The sequence below is a fragment of the Erithacus rubecula genome (assembly GCF_903797595.1).
Source record: "Erithacus rubecula genome assembly, chromosome: 8".
NCBI classification, from domain to species: domain Eukaryota; kingdom Metazoa; phylum Chordata; class Aves; order Passeriformes; family Muscicapidae; genus Erithacus; species Erithacus rubecula.
This window is the reverse complement of record NC_136659.1, coordinates 26126027-26152142: the sequence shown is the minus strand read 5'-3', so window position 1 is coordinate 26152142 and position 26116 is coordinate 26126027. Positions and strand designations below refer to the sequence as shown.

At 40.4% G+C, this 26116-nt stretch overlaps 1 protein-coding gene across 15 annotated transcripts in view; it reads left to right on the top strand.

Moving 5' to 3' along the window:
• CLASP1 (cytoplasmic linker associated protein 1) overlaps nt 1-26116 on the top strand; it is a 166603-nt gene that overhangs the window by 74792 nt on the left and 65695 nt on the right. For 13 of the 15 annotated variants that reach the window (XM_079310491.1, XM_079310488.1, XM_079310490.1 and 10 more), the window contains 13 exons: nt 2035-2187; nt 3130-3203; nt 3857-3949; nt 5284-5429; nt 6149-6284; nt 7009-7079; nt 8017-8076; nt 8795-8872; nt 10360-10527; nt 11354-11403; nt 12583-12750; nt 21612-21719; nt 24650-24817. In XM_079310491.1, coding sequence (XP_079166617.1) covers nt 2035-2187; nt 3130-3203; nt 3857-3949; nt 5284-5429; nt 6149-6284; nt 7009-7079; nt 8017-8076; nt 8795-8872; nt 10360-10527; nt 11354-11403; nt 12583-12750; nt 21612-21719; nt 24650-24817 — 1473 coding nt within the window. The remainder of the gene's footprint in view (nt 1-2034; nt 2188-3129; nt 3204-3856; nt 3950-5283; nt 5430-6148; nt 6285-7008; nt 7080-8016; nt 8077-8794; nt 8873-10359; nt 10528-11353; nt 11404-12582; nt 12751-21611; nt 21720-24649; nt 24818-26116) is intronic. The other 2 variants (XM_079310496.1, XM_079310489.1) reach the window with 2 other exon arrangements.

The window sequence follows — 26116 nt, the reverse complement described above, 5'->3', positions numbered from 1 at the left end:
AGAAGGGGGAAGAGAGGGGAAAAAAGGGCAAACCAGAATTTAATTTGTTTTTAACCTCTAGCCAGTTGCTTTTTTGTATATTTTTCTGTTAGGTGAGAAACAATATCAATAAATCACGTTGGAAAACTGTGTTAATTAATCTTCAGTAGCTGTGTTAACACAGAATATAATCAAGCAACTTATTAGGAATCTGGCTAGACTAAACAATCTCTTGCAGAAAATTTTCATTTAATTGAATTAAAAACATATTTTCTAATCCTTTAATCATTCTCATGATTGTTCCCTGAGCTCTGTTCAAATTATTTTTGAATTACATGTGTCAGAGCAAGACTCGTGTCAATAGGGAGAGAGCATGGTCTCCATGGCTGCCCTCAGGCACTGTGTTAAAGAGACAGCCCACATCCTAATTGTGGCTTGTATTCTCTTTAGCTGTGTGACCTGAAATTTATCCAAGTTCTTGTGTTCATTTTCACCTTGTTCACTTTTCAAGCCTTGTACTTGTTACCCCTTTCCTTATCATCGCTTTTATTATTTTACCCCTTCCCTTCAGAGTTGTTTTTTCCCCTGGCTCTTTCCCATATTCCAAGACATCTTGAACATCAAAATTAAGAGGAGAGATGTCCTTGTCCACCTTTTTTAACTTTCTGGATGCTTTGTGTACCTGCAGTGTTGAGTTGTGATTGGACTATGGCATCACGTGCACTGCTGTGTATGAAAAATGGGGTGTGTAGGTTTGTAGATGATCTGTGATAGTTCTCCTGTGTCCAGCTACTGATAAGCCAGTGCCACTTAGGGCAGAGAAAACTGAAGGTGGTTGAGCTGAGAAAAAACCAGGCTTTTCATCCTGTTCTTTTGCTTCCCCTAGAATATGCCTGTGGTGTTATCAAGTAATGTTTTTGCTTTCAGAAAGCTCAGCCTGTATTGAATTTCACTCATTAGTGTCTAGCTAGGAGCCTGTATTTGTTACTAGATGTCCCCACATGCTCTCCTGAGCAGGGATGGATTAAAGCACCTGCCTGACTTTTTGCCAAGGGAAAATTGTGTAGGAAATGTCCCTAATCTGGTGGAGAGTGGGTGTGTGCCTTGGGCTGTTGGAGAGGGACAGACACGAAGCAGGTCTCAGATCTTGAATGAAGTGTTCATGTGGAGAAGCTGAGTGGTGGGGGCTGAGCTGGCTTTCTGACCTCAATAATTATGTGTTCCATCTATATCAGCTGCCCAACTGCTTTGTCACCTTTAAACCTAAGGCTGTTTTTTCAAGTGAATTGGCTAATCTGTGTAAAACTGCAATATAAGCAGTCCTTTGGAATTGAAGTAACCTTGACTGAGAATCAAAGCAGCTGTAATTCATTTTTAGTTAATTTGTGTTCACATTTGGTGGTAGAGGCTAAAGTTGGATGTACACAAAAGGTTCTATAAGGTTTAGTGCCCCTTATATTTATATTTTTATGAATATGAGGAAACTGTTTGTATTTCTTTGTAAGGAATCTCTGGTGTTAATTTAAAGAGTTGAAGGGGATTTGTGGCTCCAGATGGGTCTGTGAGTAATGGTCTGTGGTTCATCAACAACATGGGTGTTGCCATGTGAACCTTCCTGGTAATGCTGTTTATCCTTGTTCTGGTGCAGGCAGGTGGCAGTGAGACAGAGCAGCCTCTGCTGCTGGTCCCTCCACACTTGGATCTTGGATTTGCTTGTGGTTTTAATTTCACTGCAGTCTGTGTCAATAGAGCTCTTGGAGCCATAAATGTGAGAGATGCAGACTGTCAACCCCCCAAGATGGGGCTTGCATCTTTCTGCTGTAGATTTGAAGTTCATTCATTGAAAGGGTTTATATAATATAGTGGGTGCAGTAGCAAAGGATTGGCTTCAGTGAGCTGGTGGTAATCTATGACTAACTGGATTTCTAGCATGAGGACACTGCTGAGATGAAGGCTGACAGAGCAGGCTGGAAAATGTAGCATGTTTGCCATTTGTGTTCCTTGGGACATCCCTTTGCTTCATTGGACTTACAGCTGAGTGTGGTTTTTTGGCAGATAAAATTTTTGATGATGAAGACTCCGTGGATGGGAACAGACCTTCCTCAGCCAGCTCCTCTACATCTTCAAAGGCGCCTGCCAACTCCCGCAGAGTCGGGATGGGCACCACCCGCAGACTTGGCTCTGCAGCCCTGGGCTCCAAGTCTTCAAGTAAGCCAGTAGCCTGTGTGAATTGATGTGTCTGTGAAGTATTTACAGTGTTCATACTGAGCTTCGTGCACACACTTCCAGACCGGCTCCCAGAATCCAGTAACAAATTTTTCCCTGTGCAGTCATGATGTCTGTGTTCCCTGCATGCCACAAACAAAGTCTGGTAGGATGAGTCTCCAGGCAATCCCCACATCCCCGTAATTTGTTTTGCATTTTGTGAGAGGTTGCACCTGTGTGGTTGTGCACTGAGGGCTAGGAGTAAATCATGTGGGTGCTCCAGTGTGTAGATTTTTGCTTTTGTAGTTCCAGCTCTGTCTGAATTGAGGCTGCTTATAGTTGCATGCCAAACTTCAGCCATTGCAATCTAAACCTCAGCTTTCTTCTAAGACCTTTGGGCATTGCTGGTAATGGAGGTGCAGAAAGAAAACTGAGCAGTCATTCTGAATGTCAGCAATAATTCTACATACAGCTCTAATTCCATATGTGTCCTAAGGAAAGGGAGAAAGTTCCCTATATCAGGCAGTCTCTAATCTGATTAGTATTCCAGAGACTATTTATCTTCCTTATCGTTCGTCTGTTTGTGCACCTGTCAGATCTCCACCTTCATCTATTATAGATGGGATTAAATCCTTTAAAATAAAGTCTCCCATATAATTAAAGTAAGTATTCCCTTTCATCTTTCAGGCTGTGTCCCCTAACTGTTGAGTGACTACTGTAATGACTTCCCTAATGTGCCCTCTGTGCCTATGAGTTAAGCATGCCATGAATGTCTCTCCAGTGCCTGGCATTGAATTTCCCTGCCTCTGCTTTCATTATATCTGCAGCACTCCCAGGCATGGGTAGTGAACTTTCTCCTGATTAAGTGCCTTGATAGCTGGTGGTTTCTTAATTGATTCTCTTGCTGATAACAAAATTGAAAAGGCTTTTTCATTTGTGTGTCAGCAGCCAAAGAGGGAGCAGGTGCTGTGGATGAAGAAGACTTCATTAAGGCATTTGAAGATGTCCCAACTGTTCAGGTGAGTAGTGTTAGCTGTTAAATCATGCTGTACTAAAAAGCAGAAGGTGGATATAGGATCTAGTGCTAATCACTGGCAAGTTGTGCTTCTTTGTGATACTGGCAAATCTTTAAGGGGAAGAAGGTTAGAAGTTGAAGGGGATGGGGGGGGGGCAAATTTTAAATGGTGAGATGTGCCAGTAGTTCATGTGACACCCTCTGGGAACTGGAAGTAGTAAAGGTGACTTGTGTCTCAGGGATCACTGCTGTTGTGAGTGTGACAACTGGACCATTCATGTTTGCTGATTTAGCTGGACAGCTGAGATGCATCATCCCTCTTCTTCACTGGAGCATTACATTTGGTGAACAGCACATATCTCCACTCATGTTTGACTAATACAGCTACTAGTAGCTGCAGGAATTCTGCTTAAAATTGTGAAACTATAGTAAAATAATGAAATATGATCCTTTGATCATCTTGTGATAGATTTTTAAATTTTTGGTTGCAGGCAGTTGGTATAAATTCTCTGTGTTACATGGGGCCAGTTGTGTCCAAGGCTAGCACATGATGTTTAAACATTGAGGAGCAAAGGCCATAAGAATGTAGTTAGGAAGTAATGTAATTTTCTGGAGTAAATCCTTCTTTACAATGCTACTCTATACTTCAATTTGTAGATCTATTCCAGCCGGGATCTTGAGGAATCCATAAACAAGATCAGAGAGATTCTCTCAGATGATAAACATGACTGGGAACAGAGAGTTTCTGCGGTAAGTCATGAATTCAGATAGAATCTCTATTAATACAGGTTTTTTCTATACTAAGCCTAATCCCACTGAGGGTACTGGGAGAACCTCAGGTTCTAAGACTGGAGTGTAGTTTTAGTAGTGAGCACCTGTTATGTTCCCCCAAACTTGAGGGAAATGTGTTTCCTTGTGAAACTGAATTTCAGCCACATTTGTGAGGGAAATTGCAGTTTGATATATAAGAGTCTGTTGAGACAGCATCAGGTTGAACTGAAAGTTGTGCAGCAAATCCAGGTGCAAAGCTAGAAATTTGCTAGCAGGTGCTAAAATCAAAATGACTTTGTTCAGAATATCTTAAAACTCACCTGATAAGACAGAAAATTACTTTGCTTACTGAGGACTTATTTATGCTTCTGCAATAGGGATGTTTAAAATAATTCAGCAAGAAATTACACACTTAAGTTTTGAATAAATAAATATGACTATGGGAAGTGTGGAAGTGGAAAATAGGGTGTTATATGCTTGTCAAGATGGAGTATTATTTACTGAGGTGAGCTGTGTTTTTTCATGATTCAAATGGATGTATGGTCTTGTCCACACAGTGGGGTTGCATCGCTGCTGTAGCAGCTTTGTCATTTTGTCAAATCCCATATTACAGATGAGTGGCAGACTGGGCTGGTTCAGCTTACTTCTGTTTAATTTTATTTCTGTACTGAGTAACAGGGACTAACTAACTCGAGGCTGTGTGCAGATGCTTTGGTGCATGGGAGGGTCTGTGAAGGTGTCAGAGGATTGTCTCTAGGGTGAGATGGTGGTCCCTGTAATATTAATAAGAAATTTCCCTTTTTGATGGGGTCAGGGTTCCACTTCTGCTAGAGTCAGATAACTGTTTTAATGAAGTCAATGGACACATTCTGGATATAAACCAGTATTACCCAGACCTGAGTGTGAGCCATGCCCTTCAAGTCTAGATATCATTTTAACACAAGAGTCAGCTGTGAGATTACCGAAACATTAGAAGCTGCTCTAAATAGGGGAACAAAGGGGAATGTTTAAGATACCTTTTGGTTTAAACAATATTGTTTGGGTGGTTAACTATACAATTTGGGTAGCTACATGCAGCTCTTCTGTACTTCTATAAGTTAGCTGTGGTGATGGTACTTAGTATGTTAACTAACCATGGGTTGAATATAAAATAGGAAATAAGAAAATTACTTGGACATCAAGAATCAACTTCCTCAAGGCATGATGATGAATAATTGCACAAAAAACCCGGAGCCAGGTATTGGTCCTGAACATAACTGTGCTTATATTTGCTGCTCATTAACAGTCACTGATTTCTTTTATACTCCTAACAGTTGAAAAAGATCCGCTCCTTACTTTTGGCTGGAGCTGCAGAATATGATAACTTCTTCCAGCACTTAAGACTTTTGGATGGAGCATTTAAATTATCTGCTAAAGACCTGCGGTCTCAAGTTGTAAGAGAGGCTTGTATCACGTTGGGGTAAGTTTGTTTTCTATGTGTGTTTGAAATGTGAAGTAGAAGAAAAGGAGCAGGCAGGTTAAAACACAATTAGGAGGCAGCTAGTGCTATAAAGGTAGAACATGATTTTTCTGCATCTGTTTCAAATCCTGTCATGTAGGCCACTAATTGTAATTCTGCCAAGCCATGTTCCCACAGTGCTGATGTGGGTGCACAGAGTGAATGAGCAAGCCATGCCTTCATGCACAAGTAGGGAAGCACTGAACAATAAATCTGGAAATGTTTGTTTTGTTCTCGTTTGGCTTGAGCTATTTTTTGTTTCTGGTGGTCTGTCCTTTGTGAAATACTTCAAGAAAAAGTGTGCTGCAGTGTTTCTGACATGTTTTTGTTTAAATATATACATATATGTCAAAATAGAGAGCTTCAGAGAAGTTGTAATAGAAACTAGCAAGAATATATTCTATCACCTTGATCCCATTTGTTTGATAATAAATTTTTAGCTGTGCTAGTTACTTTATTTTATGCTGACCTTACTGTTTCTCAGGAATATAGGACAAGTTTGAAATGAAAGGAAAGGAACTGTATTTTGAAACATGGTGTTATCTGTCCTTTGGAGTTGGAGAGGAGGTGACAGTTGCAAAGATTGAGATGTCAGATGTGCTTATGTCAGATGTTCTGTACAAGCCTGACTTGCTTTATCTTCAGCTCACTTACCAGCATGATTTCATTCTGTTTTTCAGACATTTGTCATCAGTTCTGGGAAACAAGTTTGACCATGGGGCAGAAGCCATCATGCCAACAATTTTTAATTTAATTCCAAATAGTGCCAAAGTCATGGCCACTTCTGGTGTTGTAGCAGTTAGGTTAATCATTCGAGTAAGTATATGCCAAAAGGGAATAGCATTATAATTTCTGAACACTGCAGTGTTTCTGATGAAATATGAACACTGCTGCAATGAAAATAAGATTAAGTGCCTAATCTACTTTTCTGATAGTGTTGGGCTTGGCTGTCTCAGATGCCGTGCAGCCTCATGCAGATGATGCTTGTTAAGCTCTGCCAAAATAGTAGGGAAAATGTTTCTTTTTTGCAGGCAAGATATTTCCATCCCTCCAAGAGCTGAGCAAACATTTTTCTTTGAAAGGGTTTTAGACCAACCTTACAGCACAGACTCATCCTCTTAATTATGCTCTAAAATACCTCACAGACTGTCCATATTTCTCAAAACTATTAGGTCACAGTGGTGACTTCTGCCTAGTGATTCATTGGCTAAGCTGTAGGTAGCCTGATGTCTCTCAAGTTGTCCCCACTTGCAGTTTAGATCCTCCCGCAGGGACTTCAGCTCCTTGACTCACTAGAGTGTCATTACAGAATAAAATCAGGAATCTCTTAAAGATGTTTTAGCTGATAAACTGTAAAATATTTTAAATATTAATATTTGTCCATATCTGGTAGTTTTCCTTTATATAGTGGTTCTGTTTTTAGGAATTGAGTAACAGTAAGGATCTGAACAGTGAGCTCAGGTGGCTGAAGGAGATGGTCTTTCATTTTGTGGAATTGTTGTGTAAAGATCTCTTCCTGTTCTTGTTTGTTTTCTTCCAGCACACGCACATCCCTCGGTTAATACCCATCATAACCAGTAATTGTACCTCCAAGTCTGTTGCAGTTAGAAGGTGAGAATTTATTTTGCATTTACTGGTTTTTACTAGTAAATAGGTGCTTTCTGAAAATGTATTTGTTGTTATTTGTGAAAAAGGTTGAAAACACATGTACTTATTATAATCTAATTCGTCTCTGTGATTTGAGTTCAAATTCAAAGTCATCTACCCTGTATTAACTGTATCACTGCAGAGAGGAAAAGGCATTTTTCCACAAGCAGAAATGGGTTTTAAACTTTGTTGTGCTTACATGTTGTTATAACAACATATTATTTTGGCGTTTTTACAGACATCTTCCTATTCCCCACTACTGGGGGTTACAGTGACTTGTTTTCTTTGAGCCAGTAAATCAGTTTTACATGGAAGTATCATCTGGAAGGGAATAATGGTCCTGTCTGCACTTAAAATTTGAATGCTTCAGTCCACTACCTCACTGAGAGACTCTTGCCTCCTCCAAATACATTAACTGGTTCTCTTCAAGTTAGACAAAAGGAAGGACTTTGTGGTTGATGTATTTGGTGGCAAACCTTGAACACATTTCAAAACACTTGTGCCTTAAGATTCTTAAAGTGAGGAAGGGAAATTAAAGTTGGAAAGGTCTGTCCTCACTTGAGGCTAATTGTGAGGTTTGTGTGTGAAGATTGGACTAACAGAGAATCAGTGTCAATCTTCTGGGCCTGTATCCTTTTAATGAGAAAGGAAGGTTCCAGGATTGTTTTATGGCAATCCCTCTCTTCAGGATTCTCTGTAGCAAGCTGCCTCCAATTAGTACTTCACACTGTTTATTAATGGTTTTTTTTAAGAGCTGTTGATATTTTTATTGGGGTCAGCACTGAATTGTGATGTTCCAAAAAGGTTCCTAAGCAAAGATGGCTGTTGTTCAGAGTCAGGTATGGCAAAGTCAGTGTGCCCCAATTAACTTAAACTCAGCATTTCTTCTCTCTCCTCTTAGGCGCTGCTTTGAATTTTTAGACTTGCTGTTGCAGGAGTGGCAAACACACTCCTTAGAAAGGTGAGTTCTGAATACAAGTGCATTAGTTCTCTCCTACTTATCTGGGGAGAAGATGATAATTTTCTGCATCATTCTGGAGAAAGGATAATTTAGTACAGAAGGTTATATTATGTAGCTGTAGTAGAGATGTTTTTAGCACCCAAAGGAAGCATGTATGCACATACACCATTTGTTCTGTAGTTCTGTCAGATTTTGGTGAGTATGTCTCCTATGCCAGCCTTGGAAAAGCTGGCTGAGCAAATCCCTGAAGTCAGTAACTTTTGTGTAACAATTTTTTTTTTCCTTTTGCACCCTGAAGTGAGATGATGAGGTGGAATCTGCTGCATGTGTTATCAGGAGCTTCTGAGACTTTTACATTACTTCAGACTAGTGACCAGTTGAAGTAATTGTGCAAGGAGAGACTGGGACACAGTTTCCTTAGCCCTAGACTGCACAGGACTGTTTAGAATTTAGGAGGCTGCTCTTGAATCCAGGCAGTTTGGATAGCTAAGTAAAGGTCTATAAAGAATGCTGCTTGCTGTTTCCTAGACAGCAGTGTGGATGAAATAAAACTGTCTTGTAAGAATAAATAAATAAATAAAGGTCACAAAAGATCCTTGATGGAATTGAAAGGATCTGGTGAACTTTTTGTTCTCAGAAACCAAGGCAAAATCAAATTTGTTTATAAGTGTGGCACATCTTTATGAACTGCTGGATAATATTTTCTTTCTTATTTCAGACACATATCAGTGTTAGCTGAAACAATAAAGAAGGGAATTCATGATGCAGACTCTGAAGCCAGGATAGAGGCAAGAAAGTAAGTGGAAGATGTTGTTGGTGTCTCCTCTTCCTCCCCTTCTTTGCCCCTTTTTTATGAGTCAGGTATTGCATGGGTGAGACAAAAATCCAGACAAGATACTTGAGATACATTCTCCTGACTTCCTAATTGGTGGAAAAAAGAGAGGCTGAGGGGTGACCATTCTGTACAATTCCCTGAGGAGGGGAAACAGAGGGGGAGGTGCTGATCTTCTCTTCCTGCGATCCAGTGATAGACACATATATGTAATTGAAAAAATATTATTGCAATTTTAATACTTGCAATTAATTTTATTCTTTTGAGGATCTTAGGCATTTACATTAATATGATCGTGCTTATGGTAGTATACTGGTGCACCAGGATGATGCTTTTCTGAACAGAACACTACAGGAACATTTTCTGCTGAAAGAGGATGGTGTAAAACATGAAAACAATGAACAATAAATTTTATTAATCTAAATGCTGTGTTTTAAGCAGTGGTGTTTCACAGTAGGACTGCTTAAATCCTTTTGAAAAGCAGCATGTCCATCACTGAAAATTACAGTAGTCACTGAGACTTCACAGCAGGTGACTAGTTAAGCTGAATAGACAGTGAGGAGAATGGCATGGGACTTCAGAGAGCATGCTTAATTCTCTCTTCCCATGTTTATTAAATAGCAGTGTGGCTGATTGAGAGACAGAAATTTGTTTTTTTCTTGTGATGTGAGAATGCATGTGGCTTCTCTGAGGACTGGCTGTCACATACAAACAAATCTTGATTCATTTGAACTTATGATCTGACTCTTAAACTGCCCATTAGTTGCCCACTGAAAAGTACTGAGAGTCTTCATCTCCTTTGTGCTCCAAGAGTGAATGGTGTTCAGCCATCAGCCAGGAGGTTTGGACCATAGAGAAATTCTTCCCTCTTAAAATGCTTTTATTTTCATCATGACCCTGATTTGAAGTCCATGTGAGCACCTCTTTTCTTTTCTCGATTTTCTTTTTTCCAAAAAGACAGGCAGCAGCCTCAGCTTGGTACAGAGACTTGTCTCTGCAGCATTCCTGGAGAGCTGTTGGTTAAACTTAAGGAAGAAAACAGCAGCTGGTGCTTTTCTGAATCAGGCCCATTTATGTGTGTTCTGCCTTTGGCATGTTTTTGAAGTAGCTGCTGCACACCCAGTCCCAAACTAGTGTCACTCTGGTCCCAAACTAGTGTCCCATGTACAGTAGGCAGCTGGAGGGATGGGGGTTTCTTCTCTAATGCAGCTTTGTTGACTACTCCTGTTTTACAACAAATACACCAAATTGTTCTTTCATTTGTTTTGCATTTTGTGCAGCTGTTTGGAGCAATACAATGGTTGAAAAAGCTGTTTGTTTTAAATGTGTCAAGGCAGTGGACTACAGAGCCCACTGATGGGAATAGTGAGAAGGGCTCTGGCTGTGCCTTTGTGCCACAGTCTGCTAGAACATGGCAAGGGTGTGTTCACAGTGCTGTGTGCCATTTCCAGGTGCTACTGGGGTTTCCACAGTCACTTCAGCCGAGAGGCAGAGCATTTGTACCACACCTTGGAGTCTTCCTATCAGAAGGCCCTGCAGTCACATTTGAAGAACTCTGACAGCATCGTGTCCTTGCCACAGTCGGATCGCTCCTCCTCCAGCTCCCAGGAGAGTCTCAAGTAAGGCTTTGTGTGTCACTGCTCTCCAGTTAAACACTTGCTGACAGACAGCTCCACTGAATTGAAGGAGCCATCACATTGCTTTGTCTCATCTGGTCGTTATTTGGACTCTGTACTTGGTTACTCCAAAATAGAGTAAATAAAATAGTTTATTTATTTATTTTTACCTAAGACTGTATGAACAACAAACCCCTGTACTGGCTTCAAACTATAATCATTATCTTGGCTCCATAAATAATTTTCTAGGAAGCTAATTCTGCTCAGCAGACATTGTTAATTATTCCTTTCAGGTGCTTAAAACAGTGCTTAGATTGAAGTTCTGCCTTTGGCATTAATCCTAGAGGTGTGAGTGTGTCTCTTTCTAGACAAAAGAAAAAAACCATGACTAAACTAAACTTGAGTTGTAAGTGCAGAGTCAATCTGTAAGTCTTATGTTGAATATATGTGTATATTCATGCCTTGTTGAGTATATGTGTATATATCTCTGATGCACAGTCAACTTAGGCTCCAAATGTCTGTGATTTAAGTGTAAGACCTATATGAACAATATCCATAACTTACTGATGTAACTTTTTTAATCTACAAAAAGTGTTCTTAAAAATCTGATTTTGCACAAATAATGTGAGTAGTAATTTATTTCTTAATGCTTTTAAAATAATTTAATGGTAGTTCTGTATTTATTCTTAACCAATAAGCTTTGGTAATTTATTCCTGCATATAAATAATTTCTTATTAACTTAATTGTGTGCTGAGGGAACAGAATTGTACTGCTCTTCATGACTGAAGTATAAGTTTTGTTTTAATAAGTGTTTGTGTTAACTTCCAGCCGTCCACTGTCTGCCAAAAGAAGTCCTACTGGAAGTACAACATCAAGAGGTGAGAGCAGGAGCTGAAAAATGTGCTTGGGTGTTGCTGAGGAAGTGTGACATTGTGATATGCAAAAACCAACTTTGATCACTGTTTACTGCTCCCTAAAATGGCAGCTCAGGTAGTAGAAATTTTAATTACTTTTGGATTTTACATCATAATCTGTGCTGATATCAGCTACTGATAAAATAATATTTTTAAAATAAATTTGTAGGTCAATAATTTCTTACACTTGAAGGGAAGCCTAAAAAGCCTTGAAAATTGTAGTCAAGGTATGTTTAGCTTTGTAATAGCTTGAATAAACTGCTGCTGATGCTAAGACATGCAGCTACATGGTCTAATAATGCCTTCAGTTTTGCAATGTTTATTATTTATTCTCTGGTTTCAGCACTTACTGGAGGTGTCTGCACACAAGTCCTACAGTGTTAAATTCCATCTCATTGCTAATCTGTTCTTCTTGTCAGATGGAATATTTAGGTACAGCTTTTCTGTCCTAAGTAAATGCATACAATGATCTAAATAACACATTTTAATATAGAATATAATAGACAAAACTTTGTTGGTAAAAGATCAGCTGTCTTTTACACCTGGCCAAGGTTGGGTTCTGGCTGGTTTGTCTGTAACTACACCCTACTGAGACCTTTGATTCAAGGAGATGTTGTTGTGTAACCTACTTGACTGTGCACACAAATGCATGTTTGCTTGCAGCTGAGTAGTCAAGCTTCATGCTTAAGAGGGTGAGCATCAACAAGTGATGGGAACAACGATCCTCATGAGAAGATGAGGTGTTGGGAAGGAAGTTAATAGAACCTGGACTGAAGGACCTGCAGGTCTGTTTTGGCCAGCAACTCTCACAAGCCAGTGATGGGTACTGTGGTTGAACTTTCCCATCTAGATTCTGCTAGAAATTTCTTTTAACTGGCCTGAGAGCCTTTTTGATCTTATAATTTAGGCTTTTAGAACTTGATAAAGTTCTTAGAGGTAGCAGCAGGGCAGCATTGATGAAATATCTTTGCAGGCAGTGTGGGGAAGCCCACAATGCCCTGATAAAGCATTCTTAGTTGAAGTATTTCAGTGCCAGCAGGGATTGTTAAAAATAGTACTTTAAACTGCTTGTCAGGCTCTTTGAAGCACACAGCTCAAAAAAATTAATCTTCTTTATTCTGGATCTCCCACTCCCATCTGCAGCATCTACAGTAAGTACAAAATCTGTGTCAACACCAGGATCTCTGCAGCGGTCCCGCAGTGACGTGGATGTGAATGCAGCAGCTAGTGCCAAGTCCAAAGTGACGTCTGGAGCACCCGCCCCCTTCAGTTCTGCTGCAGCCTTGCCCCCAGGCTCATACGCCTCACTAGGTAAATCTGCCTGTTCTCCTCCTGCAGCTCTGGCTCCCTGGAGCACTGAGGGCCTCGCAGTTTTATTGGAATTATAAACTCTGGCTAAAAGAACGTACCTCTGAGATAGTTACCAGCTCTCCAGGATCAGTGTGTGATCTCTTGCCCTTTGGGATTAAGGAAAAAAAAATGCAACAGAACTGACTTGAAGCAACAGTTTTGAATTGTGTAATAATCTGCGTCTCTCTTCTTTCTGGGGAAAAGCAGAACGTGTTATGGTTCTGGGATGTTGCTGAGGACAATGCTACTCAATTCCTTTCGACATGTTCCCCTATCTCTTTTCCTTCTTTTCCTTCCCTCCTTTCCTGAAACTGGTTTTCCATTAATTGTTTTATGCTTAGAATAGTACATCTTACTTGAGTTTGCTCCCTTTCTGTTTCACAAAGGAGAAAGAGGTCAGCCTTCCATAGCATCAGACAGGATATAAGTATCTGTTCCTTATGCTGACTCTTTGGATTATAGCCACATGTCACTTTATTCCCTCAGAGCACTGTATATTGCCTTCAGGTGTCTCAGGCTTTCTTAAAGCAAGCTTTGCTTTGGATCTTTCTCTCCTGGAGTTGCCATCGAAGGAGTCACGGAGGAGGAAATGCAAGGCAGTGATTGACACAGTATTTGCTGAGCTTCATCTTGGTTGTGAGCAGAGCTGATCATCTGAGCTCATTTCTCATTCTGCTGGTTTCACACTAATCCCAGGCTTGTCACTGATTTACCTTTCCTACAGGGAAGAAACTCTGTGCTCTTGATTTAAACTCTGTACATTGTCTTCACTGAGTTGGTTGAGGACTTTCTTCTTTTGATGTAGGGCATTTGCTCTTTAGCCTGTTAAAAAGTAAGTGGTGAATAATACAGGGATGATTTTTATGGATTCCTTTTTCAGACAGGTTTCTTTCATATCTGAAATGTTCACTTGGATGTGTTGGTTGTATTCTGTTCAGAAATTGAGTTCTTACACTGATTTAAGTTGTTCATACTTGGTTCAAGATGCAGATACATTGCAGTGGGAGTGTAGTTACAGAATGTGAAGTTGATCACATGATGGTGGGCTTACAGATGCAGCCACATTTGAGTTGTGCTGCACTCTGACTTCATTGGCTAAACTGGCTTCAAACAGTCTTATGTCATGAGGAGGAATGAAGCGGGAGGAAATACCTACTTAAAGCTGATTTGGTCCTTGAAGCTTAGAGACTGAATCCAGTATCAGTCTTGGTCTTTAACCAGGCTCTAGGAGAAAAGTATCAAATTCACTCTTAAGTGATGCAAGCATGGCTGCTCCTGAAGGATCCTGCTTCCTTTTTAGCTAGTAGGGACATTTATCACCTGCACATTCCCATGAGAGAAATGGTGAGGCAAACAACAAAAATGGAGTTGAGCAAAGGTTGGTTGTTGCAGGAGGGAAAACCTGCAAGTGTTCTCTTCTGAGACATCAAGGTTTGATTTGCTGCTTGGTTCAACTTTTTCATTTCTTTAATTTTAATATATTAATTTTTTTTTCATATTTATGTAGCTATTATGTAGTGCCCACTTCTATTGATGTTACTGATTTTTCCCTATTAACCCTGTCCTTACTTTTCTTTAATTTGCCTAAAGATGGTACTACCAGTAAAACTGAGGGTAAGCAGTCTCTGTGTAACTGAGGTGTGTCCACAGTCGTACTACCCTCCCTGGTCTCTGTTCTCAAAGTGTTACCTGGTTCTCATCCATGTTCACTGGTGACCTGCATGAAGTGTTGCATGGTTGTCCTGCTCATTTTGATGCCATGGAGTATTCCTCACTTTCTCTTTGAGCTGCTCCCTGCTAATTACCATTAGTCTGCTTTTATGACTCTGGTCACTAAGTTGTTATCTGGGTTCCTCTATTTAAAGCATTGCTTTTGGTTGAAGGTGACCTGTGTATAGACTAAAAAAAACCCAACAAAAACAAAAAGTCTCCCAAACAACACAAGGCTTGTGATTTCTTTTCTCCTTGATGTGTAAAGGTTTGCTGTGTTTTTCCATCCAAACCTCAGGTCACAACTGCCAAATGCTTTCGGGAAGAGACTGGGCAGTGAGAGAATTGAATGAGATGATCACATGGCAGAAAAATGAGGACAGTAAACAATGATCTCTAGGGAAGGAATATTTAGTCAACCTCTTTAAACTTGACCTCTCTCTTTTTGTTAACTGTCTGAGTGAGATGGCATACACCAAAGACAGTTGGAGGAAAGACTTTTTTTACTAGAACACTGAGCCTGCTAGTTTGGGAAGGATCCCAGTCTGTTTTTCTGGCTCGTTGTCAGAACTTGTTCCTTATTTCTTCAGCAAAATAAATCACTGGGAAATCACTTTTTCTGAGGTAGACAGGAGTAGAAAACAAGAATGTTTTCTGCAAAGAATGAAGATACTACACTCTCCAGCAAAGCCTTTTTTTTCCCCAGTGCAAGTCTCTTTTCAAGGGATCTATTACTGTCTTGTGGGACTGTGCTTGTATCTTTGATGGCTGCTTGTATTTGGATGTGGTGGTCTGAGAAGTGCCACTGTGCTGTTGTGACATCTGTGTTATTTTCCTTACTATTAGTGATGCATTGATTTATTATTTGGAGGAAAAGGTCTGTACCAGTTTTGGAAATGGTACTTAGTGTTGAGAGATGAGCTGACCTCTGTATCTTCAGCAGGAAGTATTTGTATTTTTTGATCTATCAGTGATAAGGAATATGAAGTTATCCTGAAACCTGTATTTCTAAATCAGTCATGAGATGGATGAAAATTCCAGGTTGTTGCAACTGCTGATCTTTTATCTTCTCCTTTCTTTAAAAAAAAAAATGTTGACCCTTTTAACTTTTCTCTTCTCTTCTCTTCTCTTCTCTTCTCTTCTCTTCTCTTCTCTTCTCTTCTCTTCTCTTCTCTTCTCTTCTCTTCTCTTCTCTTCTCTTCTCTTCTCTTCTCTTCTCTTCTCTTCTCTTCTCTTCTCTTCTCTTCTCTTCTCTTCTCTTCTCTTCTCTTCTCTTCTCTTCTCTTCTCTTCTCTTCTCTTCTCTTCCTTTTCTTTGTTCTCAAACCTATCTATTTTTGGCCTACATTTGAAATGTTGAAGGTTTAATGTTTTATATGAAATACCATATGCAGCTTTCACTCCTCTCCTTGGCTATAATAATGTTTGCAGAGATTTTTAAAACAGCTGTCCTGTGGAATACCTCTATTTTTAGTTTATTAAATACTTTGTCATGATGCAAAGGTTGGGGGTTTTATTTGGTTACTGTTTTCAATTCAGTTACATTAGAAGCAGATTGGATTTGGTAAAAATCTGTAAACTGTAAATCTGAAACCAGCAAGTTGCTTGGGGCAGGGAAGATTGAGAGAAACTTTCAGAAATTGAGTTTGCTATCTCCTAAATTTTAAATACCAAGTCTTTTACCTTCTTTTTGCTGCAGGATTCTCTCTTTTTTCAGAAGGAGGATCAGGGAGGATTGAAACTACACAGTACACTATAGCCAGAGTACTTAAAGAATGAGTTTAATCACTGTTTGAAACTTTTCATCTTTTTCCCTTGAGATAGTTCAGGGAAAAAAAACCTTTTTTTCAGGATTGAGCATGTCTTTCACTGAATAATGAAGCTGAGTAAGGTCTTCTACCAACTCTGATCTTGCAGATTATGTCAGGAACTACAAGGAAGATAAACTTAATATTCTTGACATAAATGTAAAAATTAAGAGGGTGGGGGTAGAGAAAAGCATCCTCTTGCTCTGGAAACAGAAGGAAACAGAACATAAGGCAGAAATGTGATCTACAGTTGTGCTCCTGTGGTTTGTGGTTTTTTGCAGGTCACCAGTAAGTAATTCAAGAGAAAATTCCTGTGTCTTTTCTTCGTGTGGTTCAGCTTGACATTAAATCTGCAGTCTGGTTCCCATCATGGCTTTCTGTAGCTACACTGTAAAATTGTGCTCATTCCCCTCAGCTGGGAGCCAGCATTGTGTGGACTTGGCAGTTCCATCTGCTTTGCCCTTGGTTCTCCTCATGGTTTGGTTTGGAGTTGGGCAGCTCAAACAAAGGAGCAACATAAAGTAGGTGATGCCAGTGGCAAGAATGCCAAGCAAGAGCTGAGTATCAGTCCTTTGGTTTTAAGTTGTGGCATCCCAACAATTGGCAAATGCTGTAGAAGTGCATTTCCTTATGGAAGGGAGGTGAGTCTGTGTACCAGTGAGGTTTGTGCAGGTCTTAGTGCAATGCACAGATGTGCCTTGATTGCCCAGACCCTTCATGCATGGGGATCTTTTGAACTGCTTTAAGGGCTTCATGCACAGAAGGCTCACAAGAGATAAACCTTTGCAATCTTGATTTCACAGCTAGTGCTAGGGAGGTGGCACTTGTGCCATGTTTGTTATACCTGATTAAAAGGAAACCTTAGAAAAGTTTCTGCTTATTTTGTCATGAAACAGCTTTTCAAGGAGTATTTTATAAGGGTGCATAATGCTTTCATTAATTAGAATGGTTCAGAGCATTTGTATTACCTTTTTTTTCAAGGCAAGCATGAAGTGAAGCCCTTCAGACAAAGCCTTTCTCCAAAAGGGAAAACATAAATGCTGGTTTGATCTGCAACTGGCAAGTTCGAAACAAAATCAGCAGTTTGCAGTCAGTGGCACAAGTTTTAATAGTTTTTATTATTCACCAGAAAGGCAATAAAATGGGGTTTGTTACAGTTTTCCCATAACTTAGGCTCAGGTGGACACCTTGAGTGCATTGTCAAAGGTTTTGGGAGTAACACAAGTTTAAAGAAATCACCATTCTTGTTTTCTTCTCTGCCTTAAAGCTCTCCCTTGTCCTTAAGGATAAGGCTTAATTCAGAGTTGTGTCTGACAGTGGTACCTTACACAGAACTGTTCAGGGGGGAGATTTCTTACTTTTCTTGCTCCATCCCTTTTCAAGTGCTGAGTTGATTTGGCTGTGTTTGTTTGTATAGGGTAAAGTGGATTCTTCACTGAGCCCTGTGCTTTGGAGGGAGATCCTATGTAAAACCCAAGTGCCTCTCTCAGGGAAAATCATGGTCCAGAGTCAGGTCTTCCAATGTTGAAGAAGTGCTAAATATGGTGGTTGTAAAAAGTTTTTTAATATTATCTGCAAAGCATTTTAGTTGATCTCTGTGTGTCTCCCCTGTCCATTTGTTATTTAGCAGTGATACAGCTAGGGCTAGAGGCTCTTTCAGGAATGTTTTCCTTCAAATGGGGCAAAAATCCCAGTGCTGGTTAACCTAAATGCATTAACCTGATCCCTGGAGAGACCATCATCATCCCAGTGCATCCATGTGTAACTTGTGGTTGTAGGTGTGCCTATTCACAGCATGGAATTGATTAAAGTGAGTTGTGGAGCTGTTACATGCCATTTCTAGACTATTTGAAAACCATTTTCTTCAGACTGAGTGTCGTATAAAGCCTGTGACTGTTCTGAGCACTGGGGATGGGGATGCTGCAGTATCCACCCAGAGGGCTCAACCTGCCAAGTGAAGCCTTTTCCAAAGCACAAATGTTATTTTATCATAGAACCTTCCTTAATTTGTTCCTTTTCTGACAAAACAAAACAAAAACCAAAAAGCCAAAACAACCTTTCTAGGTTTAGGTGTTTGTTAGACATTTCAGGGTTGATTCTGAACCATTGTTGTAAAAATGACAGTAACTGTAAAAAATAAAACCAAAACCTCCTAGAAGTCCAGAAATGGTTTCTTAACACAATGCATTTATATGGAGTCTTTCAAAACCTTTTCTGTACCAGCATCACTGTGTCACATGTCAAATTTAGATCAAAGGCTTTTTTATGGAAATACTTTTATGGTTTTTGGAAACTAGCACTCTTTATCTGTTCCTTTGCTATGCTGTTGTTGTTAGGAAGCAGCAATACTTTTGAATGCAGCAGAAAAATAATGGTTATGAAATATGGATTGCTACATCTGTAGTTTGAGCTAGATATGGAGACAAACCCACTTGAAAGCAAAGAAGTTTTAGGAGGGGAGGTGTTTGCTTGAATTAAAGAGCAACAAAAAAGTCTAAATAACTTGATTTTTTTTTTCCAGTCCTGCTTGAAATTAGTTTTTCTGTCTGGGTTAGAATGATAAAGCCACACACATAGTCCTATGTGCAAATAACTCTTAGATGTGAGTGCAGATTCTTGTTTGCAAATGAAATTCCTGGGGGAATGTAGAAGACACATATGTGTTGTATGGATTAACAATTATATATTCATGCTGTATTTGGTATAATATATATTAAAAATCCATTTGCACAATGCAAGTCCAGTGCAATGTTCAAATGATTGTCAGCATTTTTTAAAGGATAAAAAAAATCTGTATCAGTGTTGGGACTCTGTTCCTCCTGTAGAAGAAAAACTTGTCTGACATTGTTCCCTCTGACACCCAATAGGCCTAAATCAGTGTGCAAATGTACCAGTCCAAAAGAAAGCAGAATTTTGTTCCTGGGCCTGCATGCATTCATTCATTCATAAACTGCTGAAATTGGTAGGAATCTGTCCACCAGCCCTCAGGGGTTTCAGATAGGGCTGAGTTCTCTTTTTCCAATCCTGCTGATAATCACGTGTTAATTAAGTTTGCATTAGTTCTGTTTTATTATTTTTTAAAACCTCTAGGATTGATTTCAGAAGATAACCTCAGTTTCACTTCATGTTTTATTTTAGGCTTTGTATTTCTTAAGTTGGAAAAGTCACATATCTTATCCCAGTTTTCCCTTTCTTAGTCACCTGATGAAGATTCAAGAAACAAACAAAAAAAAGCTTTTGCAGATGCAGAAAAATTCAGGAAATTTTGAGGATCTTAAGTGGCCTTTGTGTAAGAGAAGACATCAGTCCCTTCTCACCCATTCTTGGCCCATGTCTAAATGTGTCTTCCAGTACTGCCTGCTACTGTGTGTGGCCTTGAATTTCAGCTTGATTTCCCCCTAGGACTTCCTGCAATGCCAAGGCCTCCCACTGGCCTTCTGGAAGGATGTAAATGAATTTCATGACTGGTTCCTGGTCAGGTTTAAATTCTTGTCTTACTGTGATGCCTCCTGGTAGAAATGAAGGGAAGCCTTGAGTCTTCTGAGAGGAGTGCAGTGTCTGCCTGGCTCCTTCCCCGTGCCTGCCTGCCTTGGAGCTAACAAGTGACAGAGTGGCTCTGCTCACCTCTGTGCAGCTGTGCCAAACTTGCATGGGGTGGGATCTGGCTGGCAGAGAGCTCCAGAGCTGCCTCTGGTGGTACATCAGGTGTGCAAGGGACAAGAATGCCCTAGAGCAGAGGAATCTGCAGCCTTGCTGGTGGTAAAGACATCAGCAGCCAGTTTTATGGCTGTTGGACCCACAGGGGTGTGCTCAGAGCTTGTTCACTTGAGCCAGTGATTAGAAAGTTTTGTTTCCCAGTTTTATGCTGATGATTCCTGCCGTGTCTCATCTGTAAGCCATTGTTTGAATGTACATACCTGTACTTTGCCTACTGAGCTGTTTTGAAACCAGGCGCTGGTGGAGAGATTTGAAGTAGAGTTGTCTTGTAGGCTTTTTCCCTTGCAAACAAATTTGCCCTTTCTTCTCCAAGTTAGGCTCTCCTTGTCACTTTGTGTCTAGCAGAAGCTTTCAGACCATGTTATGAATAAATTTGAGAGCTCAGAGAGAGAACATAGCTTCCAATTGCTCTGTCTGGGCTGCTTGCCATTGTCTTGTCCTGCATGTGTGCCTTATGTGAAGTGGGTTTTTGGGTGGGAAGTGTTTGTCTCCCTGTTTGTATTTCCCTGTATGCTTATGCTGGAGACAGAGGGCAGGAGATGAGTATCTATAACCACTGGGTGCAGTTGTCTAGACTTCTCTTACCTGCTGTGGGTTTTTTTCCTTTCATTATTGTGCCTGAAACTTGAAGTCATCCTCTGAATGCAGGATAGCACTGGCATGAGTCCTGAGAAAAAAGCTTCAGATTTGGCTAAGAACTGATGTGTTGAAAAGTATTGATGGAGGCTTTCTTTGTGTTACTCTTAATTATCATTTCTTTCCCATTAACTAGAGACAGATAATTGAAGCTTAGCACTGGAAAGAACATTCTGTAGGAAACTACCCTGCCCCAGGAAGGGGATGAACTGATGACCCAGTAAGCTTTCCTAGCTCAAATTTCTGGGCTTTTCCATGAGGAAAGGACAGAACAAGGACTGAGAACACTTTGAGACTTTATATCCATTCTCTGCTTAAATAAAGAGAAGGCACACTGTTTTTCTCAACACTGATTATGTTAAATAGGGCTCTCCATTACAAGTAGAGTTGCACTGATCTCTGGATAAATATAAGGGACCTGTAAACAGCAGGCAAAATTCAATGAGCCTGAAATAAAAGTGTGATCAGACTGTGTTGACAGACGGTCACAGGAGTGCATGCCAGCCTGCACAGGTGGAGCAGGATATAAAGACAGCTAGTTGGAAATCCCAGCGATGGAATTTGGGAGGGCATCTGTCGCACCTGCCTCTGAAAGGGTGATCACCTTGTCAGAAAGTAATAATTTGATACAGGAAGCTGCATTTAGGAGACCTGAATTATTTTATTGTTGATTCTTTGTAAAGAAGCTACTATAGAACAGGAGCAAGGGCTGTAGAGAGGTAACATTTTTTAATTAAACTGGCTGATGGCATTACAGAAGGCAAAGAAATTTTTGGACTGTGGGCTGTGACTGTTTCCCCTCCCTCCTCTGCATCTCAGCCAGCCTAATAAAAGGTGTTGCCTCTGCCAGTAAACTTCTTTTGTACCCTGGGTAGCTGTGTGTATAGTTAGATGCTGCTGCTGCCTTGGTGAGGAACCTGTTACCAGTGTGTGTGTGTTTGCATTCCCGCAGGTCGGATTCGCACCAGGAGGCAGAGCTCGGGCAGTGCCACCAGCGTCACCTCCACGCCTGCTGACACCCGCGGCCGCAGCCGGGCTAAAGTAGTGTCACAGTCCCAGCGTAAGAATTGCTTTATTCCTGGGCAGCAGAGCAAAGAATTACTCATGTGCTTCTCTTGAGTTGGAGTAGCACCGTCAGAGAATTGGGCTCACTTTGGATATGTGATGAAACAGATCCCCACCTAGCCAGTGTGTGCTCCTGCTGACAAACAGGGCCCCAAATCTGAGTGCTGAGCTGCAGCCTTTCTTTACCAGTCGTGCAGCAGAATTTCATGTTGCTGTGATGTGTAGCTCTAAATAACTGGCACTGTGTCTTGCTGAGACACTCCCTGTGCCTGTAGCTGACTGCTTGCCCTGCCAAACCTCTCCTCTGCTTATGTGACTCTATTTCTGTATGTGTGAACACGTGAGCTGTCTAAAATTAATGGGGTTTGGCATCAGTTGAAAATAGGACATTACCTATTTTGTGTAGATATGGGAAAAAGGGTTCTGCTTTGATTCACATGACACATCTGCGCTCTCTGGCTTCCTGGCAAGGCATGGTTTTCTCCTAGGAGCCACACATATGGTGCTGCTGCATATTTGTCATGTGTATCTGAGGGGAATTTTGTCACTCAGAGTTGTAAAAGGAACTGGAGAGAGGGAGAAACTCCTTGTTATGAGGACCTTCAGCCTTGTGAATAGGAGATTGGGTTTGTGGAAGGACCTGTCTGTTCTGAGGACTTGTCTTGCTTTGTACACCTATTTGAAAGCCCTTCTCTGTTCATTCTTTCATTGCTTTGCTCTGTCGTGCTGGGGGGATGAAAAAGTTTATAGCCCTCTGTTAGGCTGAGAGAGCTGCAGAAAGATCCCCATGTTGAGCATGGGATCAAATTGGAATCTTTACAATGAGGTTTTAAGGATATATTTGGGCTTTGGGATGCTAATATAAATTGATTTCTTCAGTGTTGGACCTTGAACTGATCCAAAGCCAGAATCGTCCTTTTTTTCCCTAAAATTAGTGGTGAAAAATGGTCAGACCAGATGAGACAAGTATCAGAAGTATTTAAAAATAGTTATTTAAAAGTTTCAAAGATTATACACCTAATGTTTCTATTGAGTGTCTTATAAAGATTTAGGATGGTCATGTCTGGACCTGCTGCCTTGGTCTAGTTTGCTGAGTTTCTAGCCTAGCCCAGCCAGATGTGATCTTTATCCTTAAACCAAATGTTGCATGGAATAATTTACAAATTCAAATGTAAGGAGTCAGTCCCAAATTCTCCATGCCCACACAGTGGGATAACCATGTTGTAATTTTGCAGACTGGGTTGGGGTGCAGGTTAGAGCAGAACTTGGGTCTTGGTGTCTTGATTGACATTTTGCTGAGACTTTGGTCAGCTTTGGGAAGTTTAGCTACCTCTGCACATTAGCTCACTGCATTCTGCAGAGGCTTTAGGAGTGACATGTTAGCAAAGAGATCTGTCTGTACTGTGTATTGCACAAACCGCATGCTGAACGCTGTATTGTCTTGCTGTCTTTTAATCCACTTTTTGCCTGTCCCTTGGTCTGCCCTCATAATCAAGGATCCAGATCAGCTAATCCTGCTGGTGGTAAGAAACATTTTCCCTTTCTTGCTTTTTCACATTATTTCCTTCACGTTTTTTAACTGCTAAGCTTTTAGCTTTCCTCATTCTCTCCTAACTGTAAGACTTAAAAAGCATTTTGTTGGAGTCATAAATCAAAATGTGTGTGGCAGGTGATTTTGCTTTCTCCCACTAATCAAACATGGTAAGTGCGTTCTGATGTCAAAGCTGGCTCAAACCCCAGGGGCTGAATTCTTCTCTCAGTTGCTTCAGTACATCCCTGCTGGTACCAGTGAGATGACTTTTAGGTCCTGGTGCTGTGTAGAAGACTGGCACCTGTTACTTGGGGTGGGGGGAATGGAGCCAGAACCCCATACAATGTTGGAGTATATTTGATTGGTCTGGAATGGCTCTGGCCAAGAAATTGGAGGGGGCAAGTAAGTTTATACATGTGCTATGGTATTGTTTGTGACACTGTTGCATATGTGCTTAAATTAAGGCAGAAGAACAGTCTTCAACTATTTGTGACAATATTTGGAAATAAAATTTTTGTGAGGTGTTTAGAAGCATTTCAGGAAGAAGTCAGTATGAGTACTGGTTCAAAATGTGAGCTTGCCCGAGTATGATCTTGCAACCCTTTCACATGTACTTTTCCTGGCTGTTTCAGCAATTAAATTTAATGTCAGAAATAATAATGGCAACAGCAGATTTTCAGGGACTCACATGCTCATTTCTTAGAAGAAATGTAGAGTTGCCATGGACTATTCAAAAAGATGAGGGAAAAAAAGCAGGACAACCATTCAACTTGCTAAAAATTTTCATCATCTGAAAAATAAATAACTTAGGTTTAACCAGCCAGACCTAAGTAAGCCAACATCCCTGCAAGTCTGTGGCTCATGGGATTTAGTCATTATTGTGCTGATCTGTTCAGATGTGTTGGGTTTTTCATTTTCCTTCACTGAATTACTGCAGAAAAGCAATGCCACCACTGCAGTGTAGCACAAAGCTACCTGAGCTGCTTTGAAGCAGGTGCCCTGTGCCAGAAGCCAGGGCACTGCAGCACAGCTCTGCACACAGGCTGGTTGGTGTTGCTTTAGGAGGAGGTGAGGCAGCCTGGACATCCCTTGCTGCTGCAGCAAGGCTGCCCCAGCACCTCCACAAGCTCTCCTAAAGCCAACTTGGGTGTTCATACACTGCAGTGTCTGCATTGGGCTTGATCTCCATGGGCAGCAGAGGGTTGCTGATGTCAGTGTTCATTGCCTACAGGCTTTCCTCAGTCTTCTTGAAAGCTTATAGGGAGCACTCCCATTAGTTTTCTGAGAGATTTGGATTAAATTACACAGAGCTGATTGTGTTCTGGTTTTTCTGTCAGTGTGTCTAAAATCTTGGGGGAGTTTTAATTTTTTTTATATTTCTGGTTCTCTTCCAGCTGGTAGCCGCTCCAGTTCTCCGGGTAAGCTCTTAGGAAGCTCCTATGGTGGCCTGAGCAGTGGCACATCCAGAGTCCAGCCAGTGCCATCATCCTCAGAGAAGCGCAGCAAGATTCCGCGGAGCCAGGGCTGCAGCCGGGAGACGAGTCCCAACAGAATAGGCCTAGGTAAGGACAGTCACTGCCCTGCTGGGCTGCCTGCCCTGCTTGCAGGAGGGGCTTTCCTGCTGCCTGGGAGGCTGCTCATCTCACTGATACTCTGAGCTTTCCAGCTGACAAGTTAATGTGGTTGTGCTTTATAGGAGAGTCATTTCAATTTTCCAGGTTGAGCTTGTGGTTTCAAAGTAAGCCTAGAAATGTCGTGATGCGTTTTCTGTTTGAAATTCAACATGAGCAATATTATTAGTTCAGGAAGCAAGAACAATTGTGAATAACCATCCCAGCAAAAAGGCCTCATTTAAGCTTAGTTGTAAAATGAGTTGAGCAATCATTATAGTCATATGGAATCAAAGGCAAAAAAACACCTTCTTGGATTATTTTAGAAATTTTGCATCTTAAATGGTTTGCTTCTCTCGTCCTTAATATCCTGGAGTCACATTCTTAGAACACATTTTAGACTTATGTATTAATTGTTCTGGTTTTGATACTCTCATATTAGTGACTGTTACGTAAATATTCTGTAATAGTTTCTATTTTCTAATTTATCAGCACTTTTTTAAGTCAGGTGAGTAAATATATATGAAACTTTGAGGTGAAGTGAAAAGGTAGTCAATGTGCTGTCTGAACACTTTCAATTTTAATAGAAAATATTTCATAAGTTTGAAGTTAATGTAAAAAAAGAATGATATTGATACCAAATTATTTTTTTATCTCCAAAGACTTTACTAGTGGATTGAAATTGATTGAAATTCTGTTGACAATTAAATTTATAACTATTTATAACTATTGCCTTAGCAATAGTTTTATGTTTTACATTTGAGCTGCATTTCTATTTAGAGGAGGCTGTTAATAAAGAAGTATTTTATTCACTTTCAGTATACTGAAATCAGTTTAAAGCACCTGAGTGTGTATCCCATTATGATTCATAAGAAATACTGCATATTCATTGTGACTGCTTTTCCAAATTTAGTGTTCTTCTCATGTCTGATCTATTTTGTGGACTCTGGATGAATACATTGTACTTTTCTGTTCGTTGCTTTTAAAATGTAAAGTGCTTCCCAAATACTAGAGGTAATTGTTTTGCTATCACTGTGTAGAAGAGCATTGTTTTTTAGGAGGAAGCAAAGAATGGTGGATGGTGCCATCACACATGCTTAAGCTGATCATCATATTACGTGGTCTGATTTTAAACATTCTCGAGCACCTGAAGGGAAAATGCCTTGTGTAAAATGCCTTGTGTAAAATCCTCACTCTTGGGTTGCCTGCTTTCAGGTATATTACAGGAGCCTTGAATTCTTTTGGAAGAAT